At 43.0% G+C, this 18,460-nt stretch overlaps 8 protein-coding genes across 9 annotated transcripts; 5 read left to right on the forward strand and 3 right to left on the reverse strand.

The window, feature by feature from the left end:
• Positions 1 to 584: 584 nt before the first annotated feature.
• On the reverse strand, positions 585 to 2,828 carry Bcmep2. 2 transcript variants are annotated; one of them, XM_024694860.1, is made up of 3 exons: positions 1,659 to 2,828; positions 1,053 to 1,599; positions 585 to 1,001 (listed from the first exon to the last, which is right to left on the reverse strand). In XM_024694860.1, exons 1-3 carry the CDS (start codon positions 2,196 to 2,198, stop codon positions 658 to 660), a joined length of 1,431 nt encoding a protein of 476 aa, XP_024550654.1. In that variant the 5' UTR covers positions 2,199 to 2,828; the 3' UTR covers positions 585 to 657. The 2 variants fall into 2 exon arrangements, with proteins under 2 accessions (XP_024550654.1, XP_024550653.1); XM_024694861.1 differs by having other exon boundaries at positions 585 to 1,599.
• A 135-nt stretch (positions 2,829 to 2,963) lies between these two features.
• On the reverse strand, positions 2,964 to 3,766 carry BCIN_09g00500 (hypothetical protein). The gene is made up of 3 exons (XM_001552607.2): positions 3,599 to 3,766; positions 3,319 to 3,416; positions 2,964 to 3,244 (listed from the first exon to the last, which is right to left on the reverse strand). Exons 1-3 carry the CDS (start codon positions 3,658 to 3,660, stop codon positions 3,129 to 3,131), a joined length of 276 nt encoding a protein of 91 aa, XP_001552657.1. The 5' UTR covers positions 3,661 to 3,766; the 3' UTR covers positions 2,964 to 3,128.
• A 1,030-nt stretch (positions 3,767 to 4,796) lies between these two features.
• Bcscj1 lies at positions 4,797 to 6,753 on the forward strand. The gene is made up of 3 exons (XM_001552608.2): positions 4,797 to 5,107; positions 5,192 to 5,280; positions 5,333 to 6,753. Exons 1-3 carry the CDS (start codon positions 5,036 to 5,038, stop codon positions 6,420 to 6,422), a joined length of 1,251 nt encoding a protein of 416 aa, XP_001552658.1. The 5' UTR covers positions 4,797 to 5,035; the 3' UTR covers positions 6,423 to 6,753.
• Positions 6,754 to 6,777: 24 nt separating this feature from the next.
• Positions 6,778 to 8,347, reverse strand: BCIN_09g00520 (hypothetical protein). The gene is made up of 3 exons (XM_024694862.1): positions 7,604 to 8,347; positions 7,341 to 7,475; positions 6,778 to 7,227 (listed from the first exon to the last, which is right to left on the reverse strand). The coding sequence occupies exons 1-3, from the start codon at positions 7,874 to 7,876 to the stop codon at positions 7,093 to 7,095; spliced, it is 543 nt and encodes a 180-aa protein (XP_024550655.1). The 5' UTR covers positions 7,877 to 8,347; the 3' UTR covers positions 6,778 to 7,092.
• An 837-nt stretch (positions 8,348 to 9,184) lies between these two features.
• BCIN_09g00530 (hypothetical protein) lies at positions 9,185 to 10,959 on the forward strand. The gene is made up of 5 exons (XM_024694863.1): positions 9,185 to 9,618; positions 9,676 to 9,986; positions 10,116 to 10,205; positions 10,251 to 10,444; positions 10,499 to 10,959. Exons 1-5 carry the CDS (start codon positions 9,388 to 9,390, stop codon positions 10,609 to 10,611), a joined length of 939 nt encoding a protein of 312 aa, XP_024550656.1. The 5' UTR covers positions 9,185 to 9,387; the 3' UTR covers positions 10,612 to 10,959.
• A 60-nt stretch (positions 10,960 to 11,019) lies between these two features.
• Positions 11,020 to 12,278, forward strand: BCIN_09g00540 (hypothetical protein). Its single transcript, XM_024694864.1, has 3 exons — positions 11,020 to 11,228; positions 11,289 to 11,579; positions 11,651 to 12,278. The coding sequence occupies exons 1-3, from the start codon at positions 11,106 to 11,108 to the stop codon at positions 12,113 to 12,115; spliced, it is 879 nt and encodes a 292-aa protein (XP_024550657.1). The 5' UTR covers positions 11,020 to 11,105; the 3' UTR covers positions 12,116 to 12,278.
• Positions 12,279 to 14,272: 1,994 nt separating this feature from the next.
• Positions 14,273 to 15,771, forward strand: BCIN_09g00550 (hypothetical protein). Its single transcript, XM_001552613.2, has 3 exons — positions 14,273 to 14,695; positions 14,774 to 15,101; positions 15,152 to 15,771. Exons 1-3 carry the CDS (start codon positions 14,414 to 14,416, stop codon positions 15,319 to 15,321), a joined length of 780 nt encoding a protein of 259 aa, XP_001552663.1. The 5' UTR covers positions 14,273 to 14,413; the 3' UTR covers positions 15,322 to 15,771.
• A 238-nt stretch (positions 15,772 to 16,009) lies between these two features.
• BCIN_09g00560 (hypothetical protein) lies at positions 16,010 to 17,761 on the forward strand. Its single transcript, XM_024694865.1, has 2 exons — positions 16,010 to 16,313; positions 16,366 to 17,761. Exons 1-2 carry the CDS (start codon positions 16,164 to 16,166, stop codon positions 17,698 to 17,700), a joined length of 1,485 nt encoding a protein of 494 aa, XP_024550658.1. The 5' UTR covers positions 16,010 to 16,163; the 3' UTR covers positions 17,701 to 17,761.
• Positions 17,762 to 18,460: the final 699 nt, after the last annotated feature.

Below are 18,460 nucleotides of genomic sequence, written 5' to 3' on the forward strand. Positions count from 1 at the left end.
ACCAGACCTTTTAATTTGAACTCCATTCTTTTTCTCTTCAAACGCGTTCGGTTAATATCCATAACGTGAAGATATCTATTCCCAGCCTCTTGAACCAATGTGGAGCACCAAGAATCATAAATGGGATATTAAGCAAAATTTCACGACGACGCAACCTATCTACGATCTAGGGATGACTAGAAAGGCCTCGTTGATTTCTTGACTCAACCTCAAATATCAAGTCTAACACAATTTCAGCTCATATCTTACAGACTATTTGGATTACAAGCGCCCGGGATCTCGGGGATCAAAAATTTATTCTTCGGAAGGTCTGCTTTGCATCTGGCAAATGCTCGGCTACATGTTCTTCAGTGTAATATAGATCCTTAACGGCGTGATTATTTATTGACTAGTGTCAGTTTTCTTCCAGGAAGAGAAGAGACTTTGCCCGGAAAGTTTGTGAGTACATCCTGCATTTTTGCCCGGCTTTTTGAACAGATTCAATGCTGTTACATGCTTGAGTGACGGGCTCAGCTACGCCTTTTGATACAACCAGGTGTCACTGTCATGCAGTGCCACATGTCAATGGCGAAAAAGAACGAGAATGAAACCAATTAAAATGGATGTTCTACTTTAATAAATAGGATTGATTGACATACCCAATCCTCCGCTAATCTTCTACACCTTCTTGGTTTGCTCTATCTGGTCTTGTACCTCTTGTACTTGTGGTGTTCCAGGCGAGCTTGCCTCTAACAACATTTTTCGTTGATCCAATTCTTCAAATATTGCCCAGTCACCAATTTGCTCATCGAAGAATTGATCCATATCCAAGCCTTGAATCTCAGCCTCCTCTGTTACCCGCAAGTGCATTCCTGGAATGAATTTCAGGATATAGAGGAGAGCGCAAGATACGAGGAATGAGTAAGCTGATATCGCGGTGATTTCTGCAAACTGTTTACCCACTTGAATTCCGTTACCATCAATACCACCCGAGGCTGAAGTTACTCCATCGAGCATACTGACTGTTTCGGAGTTAGCTTGGACATTAAACTCTCAAAGATAAAGATACATACTAGAGGATGTTGCAAATATTCCAGTCAAAAAACTTCCTACCATCCCACCGATACCATGGAGCTTAAAGACGTCCATTCCTTCATCGATATGAAGCCATTCATTTACGTTCTGTAATAATGCGCAAACTACTGCAGTTATGAATCCGATAACTGCGGCCAGCCAAACGGAAACATATCCCGCAGCAGGAGTGATTCCCACAAGTCCGGCAATAGCCCCTTCACAGGCCCCCACAAGACTAAATCGGCCACCGTGTTTGACATAATCGACAAGCACCCATCCAAGCATTCCGGTGCATGCGGCAGTATTGGTATTGAATCCAGCAAGCATCGCTCTGACGGAAGCATTTAGAGCACTGCCTCCATTGAATCCAAACCATCCAAACCAAATTAGGACTGTACCTAGGAATACGAGAGTAGTATTATGTGGTCTTCCATGAGACTTTTCGCCGGTGTGCTTGCGCTTTCCTAGTACAAGAGCATACGCCAATGCAGACCAGCCGGATGCGATATGGACTGGTCCACCACCAGCAAAATCCAATGAAGGGAGCTTTTTTTCTTGGTCAGTTATGTGATTTATATGAAATCAACAACCAAGAAGGAACTTACATTATACAACCAACCATTAGAGTTCCAGGTCCAACAAGCAATAGGACAATAAACGATTGTTGCCCACCAAAACCCGAATACCAAACTCGGTATAATTCTTCCTCTCTCGAAAGCACCACCAACTACAATTTGCACTGTACACGCGCAGAAAAGTAGCTGATACAAACAAAACACAATCTCTGGAATCACTGCACTACCTGGGGACGGAGCAGCCATCACATTCTTGAGTCCGAAGTTCGCCATATCGCCAATGAAAGGTCCAGCTGTACGCGAATACGCAAGTGAGTATCCCCAGAACATCCATTGGAAAGTCGTCACTGCCGCTACGAGAAGCGATTGAAACAACAAGGTAAGAGCCGATTTTCGCCGTGCGAGTCCGCTGTAGAGGAGTCCGATGCCTGGAATGATGAGCCAGACGATGAAGCCGCAGAAAGCTATATACGTGTAGTGGAATTCGAAACCGGAATATTGAGCGTTGACGTCTACGAGTTCAGGATTTCCGCCATTGGGGATGGAGGAGTTGAAGACGGGAGCACTCATGGTGCTGACTAGGTGTGGTCACTATTAGATTGAGTACGAAGGGTTAAGGTTATGGTAAATATATGTTGGAATCGAGGGTTCCCGTATATAAGGGGGAGGATTTCCCAAGTTTTAAGTACCCCATCCCATCTTTTCCATTCCTTTGAGCCCCATTTCAAGGACCCAACCTTCGTCCAAGACCCTCAATCCCTTCCTTATCGCGAATCCCACAAACCACTTCCTCGGAAACCTATAAGGAACCTTGCTTCAGCGGTCACCTTCTTGGCATTTTCTCCATCCGTCTTCTATCTCGCCTTAGCAACCAAAAAAATGTTATTCTCGCTATTCTAGATCGCCGACACTACATTCTTCCTATGCTTTACGAAACTTTGATAATGATAAGCTTGGGGGTGGATGTCAGGGGTGCTGATAAGATGCCTTGGCGGTCAGACGTGGGGAAATTTTTGCTGGTTTGGGGAGATAGGTGGGCGGGCCCAAGTCAGAGTTGTGATAGAAGCTCACATCTTTCATATTAGAAATGTATATATATATCAGTAAACTTGGGAGTGATGTTTAATTCGGTTTTTGAGCTATAAAAAATGACGGTATGCATATGTAGTTTATTAGCCATTGATCAAAATGCCATAAGTCATGATGAACCGATCAACGCTTACGCTTCATTCAAGAATGTTGATATGGTAGAAAGCATGGCTTCAGATTTATATGAATCAGATTCTTGTTACACAATATAGGGGCAGTGCCCCATCATCACACTCGTTTACGGCATGCGATGGAAAATTCCGGTCGAATAGATAAGTATCAAATGAGGATTGTTATCTCAAACAACAAATTTGTCATATATTTCTACACGACGACCCATTTAGAAAATAAGCATTGGTATCATATCAAATCCACACGCTACCCAAACCCTTAACCAAAAAAAGATAGTCCTCATCTCAAAGGCCCATGTTGACCCTCCCCCGCATTCTTGACTCCTTTCGCTACACGTGCTGCTCCGCCTTCAATGCCCTCTCCTACATCTTTGATACCATCTCCTACTGGTTTACCTAATACGTAATTGTTAGCTTGCATTCTCTTTCCTCCAATCCTTTCCTTCTATCATCTTAAAAAGGTGACAAACCTGCGTTTCCGGTAACTCCATTTACAGTCTCTCCCAATCCTCTTCCGACAGATCCAACTACACCTCCGACTGTGTTTGTGACACCTGAGACACCATTCCTGTCAAGTCATGTTAGTTTAAGTTTCATTCCGTGGGCTAGAATTTTGAAAGTAGTTGGGGAATAAATGAGGGCATGGCTAAGAAGGGCAAGAGGACCAAACGCAACGTGATTGTAAAAAAAAAAAAAAAAAAAAGGAGAAGGGAGGGAAGGAATATGGAGAAAAGGAGATAAACAACATACCCGACAGTACTAGTCACCCAAGTAACACCACCCGAAACTCCTGATTTATCATTGATAGGCATATTGACTTCTTTTTTCCTCGTTTGATGGTTTATTTTGCTTGGGAGTAAATCGTCTGTTTAAATCAAGATTCTAATTTAATATTGATGGAAATTGATATGCGCGGTCTGGATACACATACATTTATATACACATGCAGAGGCGACAGGAATGATGAATCTGAGATCTGACGTCACAATATCGCAGGGGTCAAAACCAGATCTTCGGTTCAAGGCAGGGATTTGGTTGGCCTCGTAAAGGTCATCAGGAACCATAGCCACGCTGGTGGTTTGATTTGGTATGTTGTCAGATCTGTCCAATAAGATGATACGGAGTAGCATGGTAAAATGGAAGAATGAAGGTTTGAAGAAACTCGGCTAATGGATTTGCGGAATTTGTATCTAATCTGGTTACCCACACGAGACTCTGGACTTGTTTGGTATTCTGTGGTAAAGGTTTGACGATCTAGACTGTCATGGAAAAAGAGCTCTCAAAGTTCTTGTAACACCACGTTAATCATCATAACTTGCCTCCTTGTTGTTTCTTGCGTCATCTAGATATCGAGGCTCTACTGCTAACGCGAGTGATTTTTTTTTACAAAGAATACCGGGACTCCATTAGATTGATCTCCCAGGGCTTTGCAATCTGATTTTCTAGGATAGCACTGGCATATCCCTTATATTGATCATTTTCTGGAGATCTTCCTTCCAGTAGTTGCGAAAGATATTCATTTTTCACGTAGTCCAGCCCACAACTCGCAGGCCTCTTGATAACGCTCGAGCGACAGCCCTCAATCTTGTATTTGCCTCTCCAGCCATGCAAAATATTCAGTCTTAGACTTCTTGAGTAGCCTGAGGATGTCGAAGACCACGCAGTAAGCCTATAAGTGTGTATGGATCTTCAACCTTGACTTCGCACTAATGTTTGGAGAAGATTCTTCTCTTGAAGCGATCAATTGTTCGGGATGATTTATCTGTATGAAATCGATTTGGAACATTAAAAATGTCCCTTCCCTGGTCATCGTTCGACTGCAGGTGTAACAGCTACATGTGCAGGTCGCCAAACTTGAGAGACTTACAATTGCACGTGACTAATCATCGCGCCATGCAACGCTAAAGGTCGACGTATGAAATCTCATCGACCCTTGTAATCTCTTATCGATGCTATCAATAAGGCCAGCTTGGTATCTTTTTCAGTGTTCTCCGTAAATCTAACACAATACATAGAAGTTGACGTTCCTTATATTGAGCAATACATTAGCTTGTTTTGCAATTCTATTTTTTCTTGATATTCCGTATTCTGCAACTACATGCGCATGGTTTCTTGTAGTTTATAAATTTCAATTCGTGTAGAGAAAATATCTACCTAGCTCCTTGTGAGCGCATATCTGGCGCAAAGATGTGGCTACCTTTTACCTTTTTATTCCTCTGCATACTGCAATTGGCAGCTTGCGCGGAGGACTTCTACCAAGTATGTTTCTCTTTTTATGTAGCCTCTGGAAGTTTTGCGAGCTTGGCGGTTGAGAGGACATAACCAATGCTAATTTTGTGATAGCTTCTTGGTATAGACAAGCAAGCTTCAGAAAGAGATATCAAGCGCGCATATAGGACTTTGAGCAAGAAATATCACCCGGATAAGAACCCGTATGTATAAACTCTTGCTTTGAGCTCAAACCACTGCTAATATGATACATAGAGGAGACGAAACAGCGAAGCAAAAGTTTGTTGAAATCGCCGAAGCTTATGAAGCCCTCTCCGTCCCAGAAACCCGCAAAATATACGATCAATATGGACACGAAGGACTAAAACAAAGACAACAAGGCGGGCAAGGTGGGGGTCACCACGACCCATTCGATCTTTTTTCCAGATTCTTTGGTGGAGGTGGACATTTCGGCGGCGGACACGGACAACGAAAAGGTCCCGATATGGAAGTGCGAGTAGGAATACCCCTCCGCGATTTCTACAATGGACATACCACCGAATTTCAACTCGAGAAACAAATGATATGTGAGGAATGTGAAGGCTCTGGATCTGCGGACGGCCAAGTCGATACATGTAATGTATGCAACGGCCACGGAGTCCAATTAAAGAAACATCAACTCGCGCCTGGAATATTCCAACAAGTACAGGTAAAGTGCGATCACTGCGACGGCAAAGGAAAAACAATCAAGCACAAATGCCCTGTCTGTTCTGGTTCTCGCGTCATCCGCAAAGTCCAAACGCATTCACTAGTGATTGAACGCGGAGCCCCCAAGGGACAAACAATAAACTATGAAAACGAAGCCGACGAATCTCCCGACTGGGTCGCTGGTGATCTTCACGTTACTTTAGTTGAGAAGGAAGCGAACCTTGAAGAAGACAACGAATTAAGAGTCGACGGAACATTCTTCCGTCGTAAGGGTGACGATCTTCATTGGCGCGAAATACTTTCATTAAGAGAAGCATGGATGGGATCATGGACTCGAAACCTTACACATTTGGACGGACATATCGTGCAGCTTTCTCGCGAAAGAGGACAAACTGTTCAACCGGGTCATGTGGAACATGTAAAAGGAGAAGGAATGCCAAAATGGCATGAGGACGGAGATAGTGTTTACCATGATACACAATTCGGAAACCTAATTGTGGAGTACATAGTTGTCTTGCCGGACCAGATGGAGAAGGGCATGGAGAAGGATTTCTGGGCTCTATGGGAGAAGTGGAGGAAGAAGAATGGAGTAGATTTGGCAAAGGACAGTGGAAGACCTGATACGCCAGTTACTGGAGGAGGAAAGGATGAACTATGATGCATACATGTAAGAATGGGGAAGAGAACATGGAGTCGGAATTGGAGTTGAAGGAGTCCTGGTGGTCATCGAATAAAAGTGAAAGGAGTGGAAACCGATTGAGCGAGTGATGCAATGGATATGGAAATATGTAAGAATATTCCTGAGACACAGGAGCCAAATTCAGAAGTTCTTTTTGATGTTACATCATTTGCTCTCTTTTTATCACATCACATTATTTCCATATAGAGAATAAGGAGCGGAAAGGTCATGTATCAATCGAATATGCACTCTCATAGATTCATATTAAGTAGAGACCCACACACAAAATAGAGATTTGAGTAAGAGTACACGACAACAGTGACCAATGAAAGTTTAACGAAACCATTTATCTTCCCATCATAATGTACGGTGGCAGACATACAGCCTGCCTGTTTGTTTGTCGACGAAAAATAAAAAAAAAATCACTCCAAGGAAAAAAGATGCTGCAAAAAGCAAAGAAGTAAGGTTGGAAAAGAAGAAGAAAAAGGGGTATCGTTCGTATCCTATCCTGTCATATCCAGCCTCGTCATCTCATCATTACTTCCTCCCATACTTCCATGTCCCAAATCCAACAACATCTCACTTCACTTCAAATGCATCATCGAGATGGATCGAATCGAAACCCAAAATGAAGCCCACCGCTCGGATATCAGATGCGCGATGGTTCGGCACGCGATCGATACCATTTCTTGCGTGCACCGCCGAGACCATTGCTTTGTTGGCCATTATTGGCTGGTTGATCGGTGACGACTGTGTGGCGATTACGGTAGTGGATATATGTTCCCTTTGTGATAATACGTTAGTATTCGGTTGAGAGGAGAGATAGGTTCATGGAATGTGTGGATGGGATTGTGAATGAAGGAGGTAAAATGGGAAAAGAAGAAAGGGGGAACTCACGAGGAGGAAAGAACCGAGGAAGAACAATGAAGCCAAGAATGTAAAAGCGACGTCTGATTTCCATCTCGCACAAGCGGAGGAACCGAAGACTCCGTACCAGTTGAATATACTGCCGCAGTTGAGTGGTGCAATGAACTATGATTATCCGTTGGAATTAGTCATGTGCATCTATACATATTTCATATCTTTGTGGAGAATGGGATTGAGAAGGGTTATGGAATATGGAAGGATGAAGGGATAGAATGAGGAGAGACATAACTTACATCCACGAGTAAACCAAAAGCAATCATATACATAACAAACATCAAGAAATCGATCGGCCAATGAATGAAGTTCCAAGTGAACGGCAACATGAAGAAGAGGGAGACGAATAAACCTAGGGCGGCAACAACATCGGTATAGATGAATCGTTTCTTAGACCATGATGGTTCAGTTCTGGCTGAGTGAAGATGTGAGCTCGTAAGACCGACGACGATGGTACTGAAAGCAAATTGTCCTATGCGAAAGGCCAAGGCTAAGATATCGGTTCCGTGCATTTTTGCAATGTTTTGAGAGGTCTTGCTTCGTTTTTGTGAATGTATTGGGAGATGGCTCAAGTTATCGTAATGAAGCGCCGCGGGACTCTGTGGGATTGAAGAAGGAGAAAGGAAGTGAGGAGATGATATAATGTCTGGACATATATCTCCGCACGCACCACACCACTTCGGTGGACAGAAGCAAAGAAAACCAGGTCAAATAACTCGTAACCTGCAGCTGGCCGAGACGCACTTACGCCATTGCCATGTTTTCGCCCAATCCTATCTCTGTTCTCAAGCATTCTCTTGAAGTCCGGATTAAATCCCCCACCCAGTATGTCACTTTCCTGTGTCCTAGAACTTGCGAGCTGTTATTTGAACACAGGTAGGCACATCTCGGAAATCAAGGAACCAGAGACTTCATGGCTTTAGTTGAAATACCGATCCATTAGCAAGAGTCGTTGAAGTACCGAGATAGCAGACATGCGTATCTGCGGGGAATTTCCTGAATATACGACTGTGGCGTTTTGAAAAAGGTACATGAGATGAAATGGCACGGCTTCTTTGCTCCGGATGCTACTTTATGTGATTATCCTGTAGGGAAATGAAGTCAGGTATAGGTGACAACGCACGATGATCGGTTTGCATGCCAGAAAGGCTTATTCGTTGGTCGGATGCATTCATGGTTCCGGAAGTCAAGAAATATCCTCAAAAGGTATTGGTGATGACTGCCAAACCACATCCTGTCCGAATCTGGAAATTTGGTAGTAATGAAAATACCCCATATTTTGGAATTAAAAAAACGGCGGAGAATATGACATGTGATGTAAGAGAGGAAAAAGGTCAGCTACCAAGCAGGTGATGCACGCAATACATCGTTTACGAAAGCTATGGATCTGTGAATTCAACGATCAAATGATCTATCCGGTCTTGAAAATCTATTCGACTCCTAGAAGTTGAACTTCAAACATGGCAGAGAGCTGTTGGGAAGATGGCAGTATTGCATGATAGTGGTTAATTTCGACCAGTTGAACGACTTTGCTTGACGTGTGGCTGCAGTTGTGGCTGAGGGTTACCGAAAATTGCTTTTTTTTGTGCAACAGTACATTGACTGATTGATTTCGTGCATAACCAATTCTTGAAGATGTGGAAATTTCACTGAATATGAAGATATGTGGCGCTTTCGGTGTTTTTGTTTCGGAGAACAAATGCTCCAGATAGGGTGGTTTGAGCAGTCGGGACCTTTCAGTAGATGTTGATGACGAGAAACTGTCAAATTATCGTTTGTCTCTTGAAGATAGTCTCGATGAAACGTATGTATAGAAAAAAGAATTCACGGTTCATTTGGATACTATAACGTTGAATTTGTTGTGGATATAAATGTATGTGGTTGACATCCATTCCTGGTCCATTCACCGTTCTCGCTTCTGATGAATCAGCAGCTTGCAGCGACCTATACCACATAAAAAGTCTTGAATAGGAACGCCAATTCAACCAAAGTCTTGTCTCTTCTGTTTGTATTCCAATTCGCAATGGGCGCCACAGGAAATCTCAAAGCCACCCTTCCAATTTCTGAGGAACCGGAAAGTCTTCCAACAGAAGAGACCCAATTAATTCCTGCATCATGTGCGCAATTTCCAGGATCCTTTGCTCCAGATTTACGGAGAGATAAACGAAGAGTATCGAAACGTGGTGGATTGAGTGATCGTGTTTATGTTTTCCTAACGGATGGATGGGGCGATATAACGGTTTGGAAAAGTGCTGTATGTCACTCCCTGTAGACCTTTTCTTGACCTACCACTGAGTCTCATGTTCCATAGTTTATAGAATTTGTAGGAACAACATGCCTATGTTATCTCTCTGCCTTTATCAGCATTTCAATTCGAAACTCTGACACTACACAAGTTGCGGCATATGTTGGCGTTACCAATATCTTTCTTTTGACACTATTCATATGTGCGCTCGCTCCAGCTTCTGGTGGTCACATGAATCCAATCATCACGTTTGCGACGGTCATCACTGGACTTACCGGATTTCCAAGAGGAGTCTTGTATATGATAGGACAGACCACCGGCGCAGCACTTGCGGGAGGCTTGATCAGAGGAAGTTTAGGAGAGCAGAGGACTTTGATGTGAGTTGATTCCCATCCTTGAGATTTGAGAGACAATACACCGAGTAGTGATAGGCTGGCAAAAAATCGCCAATGTTAAGATGCTGTTGCATGAAAATGTGCGTTGAGTAATAAGTTAACAAGCGAAAGATACAATGGAGGAGGATGTTTCCTTGAAACAACAAACGTCAGCGAAGGACAGGCTTACCTGATCGAGTCAATTTTGTCATGTATCATGCTGTAAGTCTCAGAACCTCCATACTTCGTCCTGATCTGACGACGTAGGATCTTATCGTTTGGCACTGCTCTTGATCCCCGACAGGCACAGCTTTTTGGGCCACGCCTAGGTCCATTCATGGTTGGTTGTACATTAGGCCTTGTTTCATTTTCTAGTATTAATCTTGCACCTGGATACCCGGGAGCGGGATTGAATCCAGCGAGATGTTTTGCGTTTGCAGTTGCAAGAGGTAGCTTTGCTTGTGAGTGTAACTTTCTCTCTCCAAGTTTGAGTCGCGGCTAATAGACATCTCAAGATCAATGGATTTGGTGGTTCGGTCCGGTCACTGGGGCTATAATCCAAAGCTCGGTGTATCATTTCGCCCCACCATATCATAGGGAAAGGGTGGATGGAAAGCCTTCAACATGATCTGTAGAGAATCTGAGGATGCCTTCTTTTGCACACAGTGGTCGGGTTATGAGTGGCGAACTACCGTCTAGAACAGGGACTTGTGTAGAAAATGCATGACCAGGACGAACACCGGTGCCAACGGGGTAGATCTTCTGAGGCCCAAACTTAAACCCTCATCTTTTAAATCAGGAGATTGTAGATTGTATCGAGGCAGAGAGAAACGGGTGTTCATAAAGAATAGCAATACTTTGAGGAACCCATTTTTGATACTTTATAGAGGGACGAGAAAAGAAGCTGGATTACAATGATAAGAGAGGGGAAGCAAGATTTATCATATCCCACTAATACCGAAATATACCCGTGCCATTCTCAAATATACCCCCAAATATCCCCGGCCAATTAAACAATGGACGATACCAATACGGCGACCATCCGAGAACTAAAATCAATCAACATCATAGATAAATATCTCCTCAAGTAACAAATCGCCATTGCGCCACATCACCGCGACAATGGCCTCCAAAATAACACCCTTCGTTTTTCGATCAGCATTCAGACCAGCAAGAATAGCTTCAAGATCACAATGTCGGTCGTTTGTTGCCGGCAGCAGATTATCCAGCGATTCCCTCATGGTTGTATGTCTTCCTCATGGAGCTCCGATTGTACCGTCTAGCTACTGACATGAAGTCCTACAGCATCGCGATACACCCGATAATAATGCCTCTATTCCGTTCAAGTTCACCCCTCAAAACGAGAAGATCATCGAAGAGATTCTCAAGAAATATCCCCCACAATACAAAAAGGCAGCTGTTATGCCGATTCTCGATCTCGGACAACGTCAACATGGATTTACCAGTTTGAGCGTTATGAACGAAGTTGCTAGGTTATTGGAAATGCCTCCTATGAGAGTTTATGAAGTGGCTACCTTTTATACCATGTATAACAGAACTCCAGTGGGCAAATTCCATGTGCAAGCTTGTACTACGGTATGTTTTCTCTAGGTTGGCAGAGGGGCTTCGCCTTCTTGACAAGTACTAATGGATTCTCCCATAAATAGACTCCTTGTCAATTGGGTGGATGTGGAAGTGATGCGATTGTTAAGGCAATCGAAGGGCACCTTGGCATCAAGCCTGGCCACACAACAAAGGACGGATTATTTACTTTCGTCGAAGTCGAATGTCTGGGCGCATGTGTAAACGCCCCAATGGTCCAAATTAACGACGACTTCTACGAAGATTTGACACCCGAGTCAACCGTCACATTACTCAAGGCACTTCAATCTAGCGCCTCGGAAATTGCCAATTCGGAAGCTGGAAAAGGTGCCATCACAGGCGAAGATGCCAACGTCAAGTCTGGAGCTGAGGTTGGAGAGGACGCAGGAAGGATTTATAATAAGGGAGGTGTTAAGGTCCCAAGTCCAGGACCAATGAGTGGAAGAAAGACTTGTGAGAATATCAAGGGTTTGACGAATTTGACGAGTGAGCCATGGAGTAAGGAGGTTTTCAAGCCAGAATGGCAATAGTTTTTTACATCTTAGGCATTTGTGGTGGAGCGTGGATTGAAAATAGAGGATACAGTTTTCAGATGAGGATTCGTATGTATATATCCTTGTATCATCAATTTTTTGCATTGATATGATTTTCCGTGATGGCTAGTGATGAAGGACAAATTTCTAAAATTTCTTATATTTTTCCGAGACCATTTACCTGCAACCTTTACAAAAACGTGATTGATTCCCTTCACCTCTCAGTCTTAAAATTCCCATCTTCCTATTTCCAGGCCTGACAGCTTTTTCTCATCTATCACATGCCTCGTCTCCTCCGGCAACCCTGCTTTTCTCCGACTTTTGGTGATCACTCTTCATCCTTTCTTTTACTTCTACGCTCACACTCCTTATATCTGACCTGGTATTCCACATCATATTCCCCAACAGAATTTGCAATTGCCAAGATAATCACGGATGGGAAATCGCAATGCAGTGTCACAACACAGAGAGGAGTACATTGTGAGGTTGAGAATAGGATGGACAAAAGCGTGCTGTGTTTGGACAAATGAAGAGAGTTATGGGTATGTATGAATGATATGGAATAGCTTTTAAGCGGACGCTTTAGGAGTGATGGTATTTCTATGACTCTGTAGAGTAGGTAGTTACCTAGTATTGTGTTTTTGAATGGTAGGATCGAGATCCATTAATCCCTCGAGCAATTTTGGAGTTGAGTGGCTAGATACAAATCATTGCTAGCCACCCCATGACCAGCTCACGATTAGTCCACATAGTACTCTCTATACCGCGTAGGCCAGCGAGAGGATGTGTTTCCCTGTGAGTGTAATTTTCTGCGTATATGGTAGCATGATCCACTTGAACTCGATCTATCGCGAAGATTATTTATGTCCTGCTTTTTGAGTTGGGAACTGCCGAATATTTTGTTATTATGGAATTGAGTAATTTTTCGTAATGATTCAGCAACGTCCAAAAGATGTTAGACTCCCGAGGTCAGCAAGGTAGAGGCGGGTAGGGCAGTTCAAGGGTAGAACGGAAGGGTTCAGAGTACCAAAATTCAAAACTCGAAGCGAAAACAAGAAGTGGTGGTAATGTGATGGAGATATAAAATGAAGAAGAGAGTGAGTCATAATTGGGAGAGTATCAGAGTTGAATGGCGGTTTTGAACAGTAGATGCTTAGAAGTGAATGGACGATGAAAATATGGAAGAAAATGTGGGGGGAATATAAAAGTCGAAAAGATATGTTTAGCAGATATACCAATATTGGCAGTAAAGTTGAAGTGAGTACTTGGCTCTTGAAAATACCGCCACGAGAATGATATCACCGTGGGCATACTCGACCGATTCAGAAATGGTGTATATTTCGTATTTGAATGGACGAATATTACAGACGACCTGATGTGCATAGTATTTACGAAGCTCGTACACTAATCATCAGACACCTTCCACATTAGAACTCGCTGGAGTATTTTCTGACACGTCAATATGATCTTGGGTATCAAGCTACGTGAGATATCGTATAGAGATCTAGAAATCCCTCATAGATTACCAACAATTTCAATTCCATAGGATTCTATACCGTAAGTAATTCCACAAATGATAACAAAGGAATAGATACCGGGTGTAGCCTGCGGATAGAGCCACGGACACCTAACACTTCTTACACATTGTGTCCCTCTCTTCCGTTGTTGGGAGCGTCATGTGGAATTTGTGTGAAAACTGATGAAGCGACGATGAGGAGATTCCAGATATGAGGAGGTCCCAAACTCGGTATCTCACCACAGTAACAATAGGAAATATGCAGTATAAGCTCTTTGAACGAAAGAAATGACTCGGAGATCTATCAGAGGTCTCATAGGAAAGTGATAACCTCGCAACTCTGTGCTGAACGCTTGTTCTAAACTACAGAAACATGGTGGGACCGGGACCCTCCCAAAAAACACATTCTCGAATATATCAAGATACTTCTTATGTATTCGATGATGCTTCATAAAACCTTCCTGGACAGGATCGAACACCAATGCTATGCGTGGTCTTTGGGATGTATGGATATAAAAACAAAGTTCGATGTCGTTGTCAAAGGGGTGGATTTATGAAGGTGGGACTATCACATCGGACCTAGACACCTCGACTGACCAATCAAGCATCCACTCTCCGATATCAGCCATGCTTCATCTGAACTTTTTCCACCTACCCTATGAAGCTGACGAGTGTTTCCGCAATATAAAAAAGCTGGATTTTCCACCCACCCATTTCCTCGTATTCTCCTCATAATCTCAACTGTACCCCACTTCCCTTTCTCCATTTTCTTGCTCACGATGAATACCAAGGAATATATTATGGATGTGTTTCAACACCTTTGGTTCCCTGTCCAGTTCATGTTTGCTTCTGCTACATTTCTACCCGGCACCATAATTTCTCTTCTCGCCTCTTCAAACATTGCTACTCTAAGTTCTGTTGACAGGTTCAAAGATGCATGGTTTGCCCGATTTTGGGGTGTGTATGGGCCTCGCGTTAGGGAGACTGCAAGTACAAACGCAGAGCCTATGATTAAAGCTGCTAGAGGTATTGTTTTGGATATTGGTCCTGGTAGTGGCGAGGTATGTCTGTTTGATTGCTTGTCTAATGTTGACGAGAGGACGGCTGAGATACATATGCCAGTGGCTAATTTATACTAGTGGTTACATGTTTTTGACAAATCAAAGGTTACAAAGATCTATGGTGTAGAACCAAACCGTGATCATTATGAAGCTTTGAGAAGGAGAATTAAGGAGGCAGGTCTCACTGATATATATGAGATTGCTGAATGTGGAGTTGAGGGGTTGACAGAATGGGGAATTCAAGATGATAGCGTGGATTCTGTCGTTACTATTCTGTGTTTATGCAGTGTTGGGCAACCTGAGGAAATGATTAAAGATTTGTATAAGAAATTGAGAAAGGGGGGTATCTGGGCAGTTTACGAGCATGTGATTAAGGACCAGGGACACTGGGCTGCCAAGTATCAGTGTAAGTTCCAATCTCTGGGAATGAGCCGAGCAAAACTAATTTATATTCAGCTTTGGTTAATATCGCTTGGCCCCATTTCCTGGGTGGTTGTTCTCTTAAGAGAGATACGGAGAAGTCTTTGAGGGAAGTTGGAAAATGGAGTAAGGTTGATTTGAAGCACCCTGCTACAGAGGCTCCTTATGCTATCGTTCCACATATCATGGGAACACTGGAGAAGTGATTTCCATGCTTTAAAGTATACTCAACGAGGTAGCTCTTGTGAGAATTGGAATCTATGGCCGTCCCTCTCAATGAGTGAGAAGAGAGACGCATGTTTTCTTATAAGGGAGATTGTCAGGATTAAGAAGGATACCGAATCGTTGCGTAGTTTATCAGGAGAGGCCGCAAACCCCGTGTTTAGGAAAGAAGAGTTGACCGTCTATTGTCATTTTGACGGATGCATAAGCTCATTTGAGAGCTCCTTTTCATTGTTCTACAACACTTTTTTAAACGCAGTAGAACAGTTGACACTTCATGAGGATATTGAGAATGGCCACAGCAATCGCAAACATTAGTACCACAGATAGCTTATTCTTCGGCTATTTATTTAGTTTCTGGCTCTAAATAGAAAATAAAGAATCACGAAGTTCTTGGTTGGACTCTGCAGAAATTCTGAGCATTCTCGTTTGCACATCCGAAATGATGTTTTGAGGCCTTTTTTGACTGACATAAATGGAAGCTTTTGAGCAAGTTAAAGCTATACATCTTTAGTCCTCTTGAAGACGAGGAGAAACATGACTTGATCGGAAGAAAAAAGAAGATAATAATATCAAATCCATTTGTGATATACTTTTTGAACCGACGCTTTTTTGACATTCTTGAGTAGAGGTTAAAAATATGTCAAGCCTGAGGCACACACAAATTTCCGCGAACTTCAAGCTCTCATCACAAAACTTCTTCATTATTTATTTATAATTTTTCAGCAAAATTTAATATCGATTTCCTCATAAATCTACGACCATCGTACCAGATGCCTCTGCTCCTAATCATCCATCGAACATTACACCCATTTCATAGACCCTAATGGCTGATCAAGATGGCTCTGCTTCTGCTGCAGATGCCCCACCTCAAAATCCATATTCAATGCCTATGAGTATTAATGTCGCAGACATTGCAGAGGAAGAAGAAGATGAAGATGAGTACGAATATGAATATTCTACGACTGAAAAAGAGGCAATTACTCTTATGAGCTCTGGTTTATTATCAATTCTAACATGCGCGATAGATATTCTATGTAACTCTCGATTTGACGAATCCAAACGTTCCTATCAAAAGAAAGTTGGTGAAAACGCATCCGCGTCGCAATGCTAAGAAATGGCTAAATCCTGGTCTTGGAAAACATCGAAGACATCTTGGAGATTCGACTACTATCGTAACTGATAAGGACAAATCTTTCAAAGCTAAAGGCAAGGGAAAAGGAAGAGGGAAGAAATCACCCAATGCCGAGGACGACGAGGATGATGATGAACTGGCAGAACGTGAAGAGGAAGAGCTTTCAGAAGCTGAAGCTCCGCCGCCAGAACAAGTACCGGCAGAACAGAAACCCGTCGAAGCTCCCAAGAAATCAACCGGGGAACAATACTCTACCTTCATCGCAGATACACAACGTGGTGGAGAAGCTTCCGCGGCGTCCAAACCAGAGGTACAAATATTAGGGTTGCATGAAGATCATCCAGTCGTGTCTTATGAGGGAAACATATATCACTGTCGATGGGAAGAAAATATGGGCACAGAGTTACTCTTCACAGCACATGATCCCCAGAGTAAACTACCTATATTACAATCCGTGTCAAACGATGTCGACTTACTAGCTGCAAGCTCAGCGCGAATAACTTCCGTCAACACAAAAGTCGAAGACAAAGATCCAGATTCTGGCGGGAAAGGTCGCAGTTACTTTTGGAGATCGGGTAATATTCGTGAACTCAAGATACCAGTTGGTGTGGCAGCTTCTGAGCAGCGGAAAAACCAAGCATTCTTTTTGCAATCCTTGATTCAAATTAAAGAATCCAGGCGCGAAAGAGATCATGTTACAGTAATGGCTCAAAGAAGGAACACAAACCGACAGTGGAGAGCAGTCATGAAACAGAAACAAGCAGCGGAAGTAGCACGAATTCGAAAAGCTATGGCGGCAGGGAAAATGAAGAAAGCGGATGGGCAGCAAAGATTGGATCAGATGGCTAAGGATGCTGAGATTTTGGCTGCGGAAGATAAGTTGAGAGGCATTGGACCTGATGGCAGAAAAATAAGACACGGTGGAAGGAAGAAGACTGTCAACGCGGAAAATCAACCGATTCTTCGAAGACCGCCTGGTGGACTTACAAATTACCTGATGAATAATGCTGCTCCAGAGGATGACGATGAAGAAGAAGTGGATATGGGTCTTGATCGGCCCCCTCCCAAGACTAGAAATTCACGATCATATGCAAACGTAGAATATGAAGATTTGGAAGCGGATGATGATGGGGAGATGGATTATGGAGCAGAATATGAACACGGAGAAGACGGGGAAATGGTTCCTGAAGATGAAGCTAGTTTTGAGGAAGATTACGACATGGAATAGTTGGGGAGATAAGATTCGTCCGAGAAGTATATTAATATTAATTAATTGAATTCAAATTTCAACCGTCCGTTTTTAACTCCCTTCCCAGTGCGAGAGTCTGTGTACTTCTTAAGGCTGTGAGCGTTTGATGGATGGCTGGCCTTTTTGTACACTTTCAATTCGCCAAAATGAAAGACAGTTAGTTTGTATGGGTCAGTCAGACTTATGACGACCATAGTAATGTGGAACTCAAGTGCAGAACTACACGTCCTTTGCTTGTATCTAAAGATGTCGAAAAGGTAAGAAGATTGATTTCTAGGTGGAAGCAAAAACAAAGAAGGGGAGAAGGCGAAGCAAAAAGAAAATCACAAGTGCAATAAATATCGTGTAACTTGCAGTTTCGTCAACATCACCATATCAGTGAATCAATCAAGATCTCAACATGCGTCTATGACGGTTAAGCCACATATGCGCCAATCAACCAGATGGATCCTATAGATCCAAAGAGATCTACGTGGGAAGACTTGAACCTCCTCAGGATTGCAGTTGCTAGGAATGAATTAAACCTATGGATTGCCGGGAATCCGTATGCATCCACTTTTAGCCATCACCAACAACGCGATATACTACCATTAGACTACGTGTAGAACTTTTCAGGAACATGCTTTGGGATCTCCCAGAGAAGGACGAACGGGTTTTCACGTGGGGATGGCTCGACTGAGTACCATCATTGCTCCAATCTTCAGTCTGCAATCTCCAATAGTCATAAAGCTGGCATTCG

This window comes from Botrytis cinerea, chromosome 9 (assembly GCF_000143535.2).
Source record: "Botrytis cinerea B05.10 chromosome 9, complete sequence".
NCBI classification, from domain to species: Eukaryota; Fungi; Ascomycota; class Leotiomycetes; order Helotiales; family Sclerotiniaceae; genus Botrytis; species Botrytis cinerea.

Excerpts from the sequence above, each read along its gene's own strand:
- Bcmep2 (XM_024694860.1), bottom strand. The coding sequence starts at position 2,198 with ATGAGTGCTCCCGTCTTCAACTCCTCCATCCCCAATGGCGGAAATCCT. Across the intron at positions 1,600-1,658 it reads CTAATGGTTGGTTGTATAAT|CTCCCTTCATTGGATTTTGC; the intron begins GTAAGTTCCTTC and ends CAAGAAAAAAAG. Across the intron at positions 1,002-1,052 it reads AATATTTGCAACATCCTCTA|TCAGTATGCTCGATGGAGTA; the intron begins GTATGTATCTTT and ends ACTCCGAAACAG.
- BCIN_09g00500 (XM_001552607.2), bottom strand. The coding sequence starts at position 3,660 with ATGCCTATCAATGATAAATCAGGAGTTTCGGGTGGTGTTACTTGGGTG. Across the intron at positions 3,417-3,598 it reads TGGGTGACTAGTACTGTCGG|GAATGGTGTCTCAGGTGTCA; the intron begins GTATGTTGTTTA and ends ATGACTTGACAG. Across the intron at positions 3,245-3,318 it reads TGGAGTTACCGGAAACGCAG|GTAAACCAGTAGGAGATGGT; the intron begins GTTTGTCACCTT and ends ATTACGTATTAG.
- Bcscj1 (XM_001552608.2), top strand. The coding sequence starts at position 5,036 with ATGTGGCTACCTTTTACCTTTTTATTCCTCTGCATACTGCAATTGGCA. Across the intron at positions 5,108-5,191 it reads GCGCGGAGGACTTCTACCAA|CTTCTTGGTATAGACAAGCA; the intron begins GTATGTTTCTCT and ends ATTTTGTGATAG. Across the intron at positions 5,281-5,332 it reads TATCACCCGGATAAGAACCC|AGGAGACGAAACAGCGAAGC; the intron begins GTATGTATAAAC and ends TATGATACATAG.
- BCIN_09g00520 (XM_024694862.1), bottom strand. The coding sequence starts at position 7,876 with ATGCACGGAACCGATATCTTAGCCTTGGCCTTTCGCATAGGACAATTT. Across the intron at positions 7,476-7,603 it reads CTTTTGGTTTACTCGTGGAT|TTCATTGCACCACTCAACTG; the intron begins GTAAGTTATGTC and ends GGATAATCATAG. Across the intron at positions 7,228-7,340 it reads TCCTCGGTTCTTTCCTCCTC|GGAACATATATCCACTACCG; the intron begins GTGAGTTCCCCC and ends ATTATCACAAAG.
- BCIN_09g00530 (XM_024694863.1), top strand. The coding sequence starts at position 9,388 with ATGGGCGCCACAGGAAATCTCAAAGCCACCCTTCCAATTTCTGAGGAA. Across the intron at positions 9,619-9,675 it reads TAACGGTTTGGAAAAGTGCT|TTTATAGAATTTGTAGGAAC; the intron begins GTATGTCACTCC and ends CATGTTCCATAG. Across the intron at positions 10,206-10,250 it reads ATTTTGTCATGTATCATGCT|GATCTTATCGTTTGGCACTG; the intron begins GTAAGTCTCAGA and ends CTGACGACGTAG.
- BCIN_09g00540 (XM_024694864.1), top strand. The coding sequence starts at position 11,106 with ATGGCCTCCAAAATAACACCCTTCGTTTTTCGATCAGCATTCAGACCA. Across the intron at positions 11,229-11,288 it reads CCAGCGATTCCCTCATGGTT|CATCGCGATACACCCGATAA; the intron begins GTATGTCTTCCT and ends GAAGTCCTACAG. Across the intron at positions 11,580-11,650 it reads ATGTGCAAGCTTGTACTACG|ACTCCTTGTCAATTGGGTGG; the intron begins GTATGTTTTCTC and ends TCCCATAAATAG.
- BCIN_09g00550 (XM_001552613.2), top strand. The coding sequence starts at position 14,414 with ATGAATACCAAGGAATATATTATGGATGTGTTTCAACACCTTTGGTTC. Across the intron at positions 14,696-14,773 it reads TTGGTCCTGGTAGTGGCGAG|TGGTTACATGTTTTTGACAA; the intron begins GTATGTCTGTTT and ends AATTTATACTAG. Across the intron at positions 15,102-15,151 it reads CTGGGCTGCCAAGTATCAGT|CTTTGGTTAATATCGCTTGG; the intron begins GTAAGTTCCAAT and ends ATTTATATTCAG.
- BCIN_09g00560 (XM_024694865.1), top strand. The coding sequence starts at position 16,164 with ATGGCTGATCAAGATGGCTCTGCTTCTGCTGCAGATGCCCCACCTCAA. Across the intron at positions 16,314-16,365 it reads ATTCTACGACTGAAAAAGAG|ATATTCTATGTAACTCTCGA; the intron begins GCAATTACTCTT and ends CATGCGCGATAG.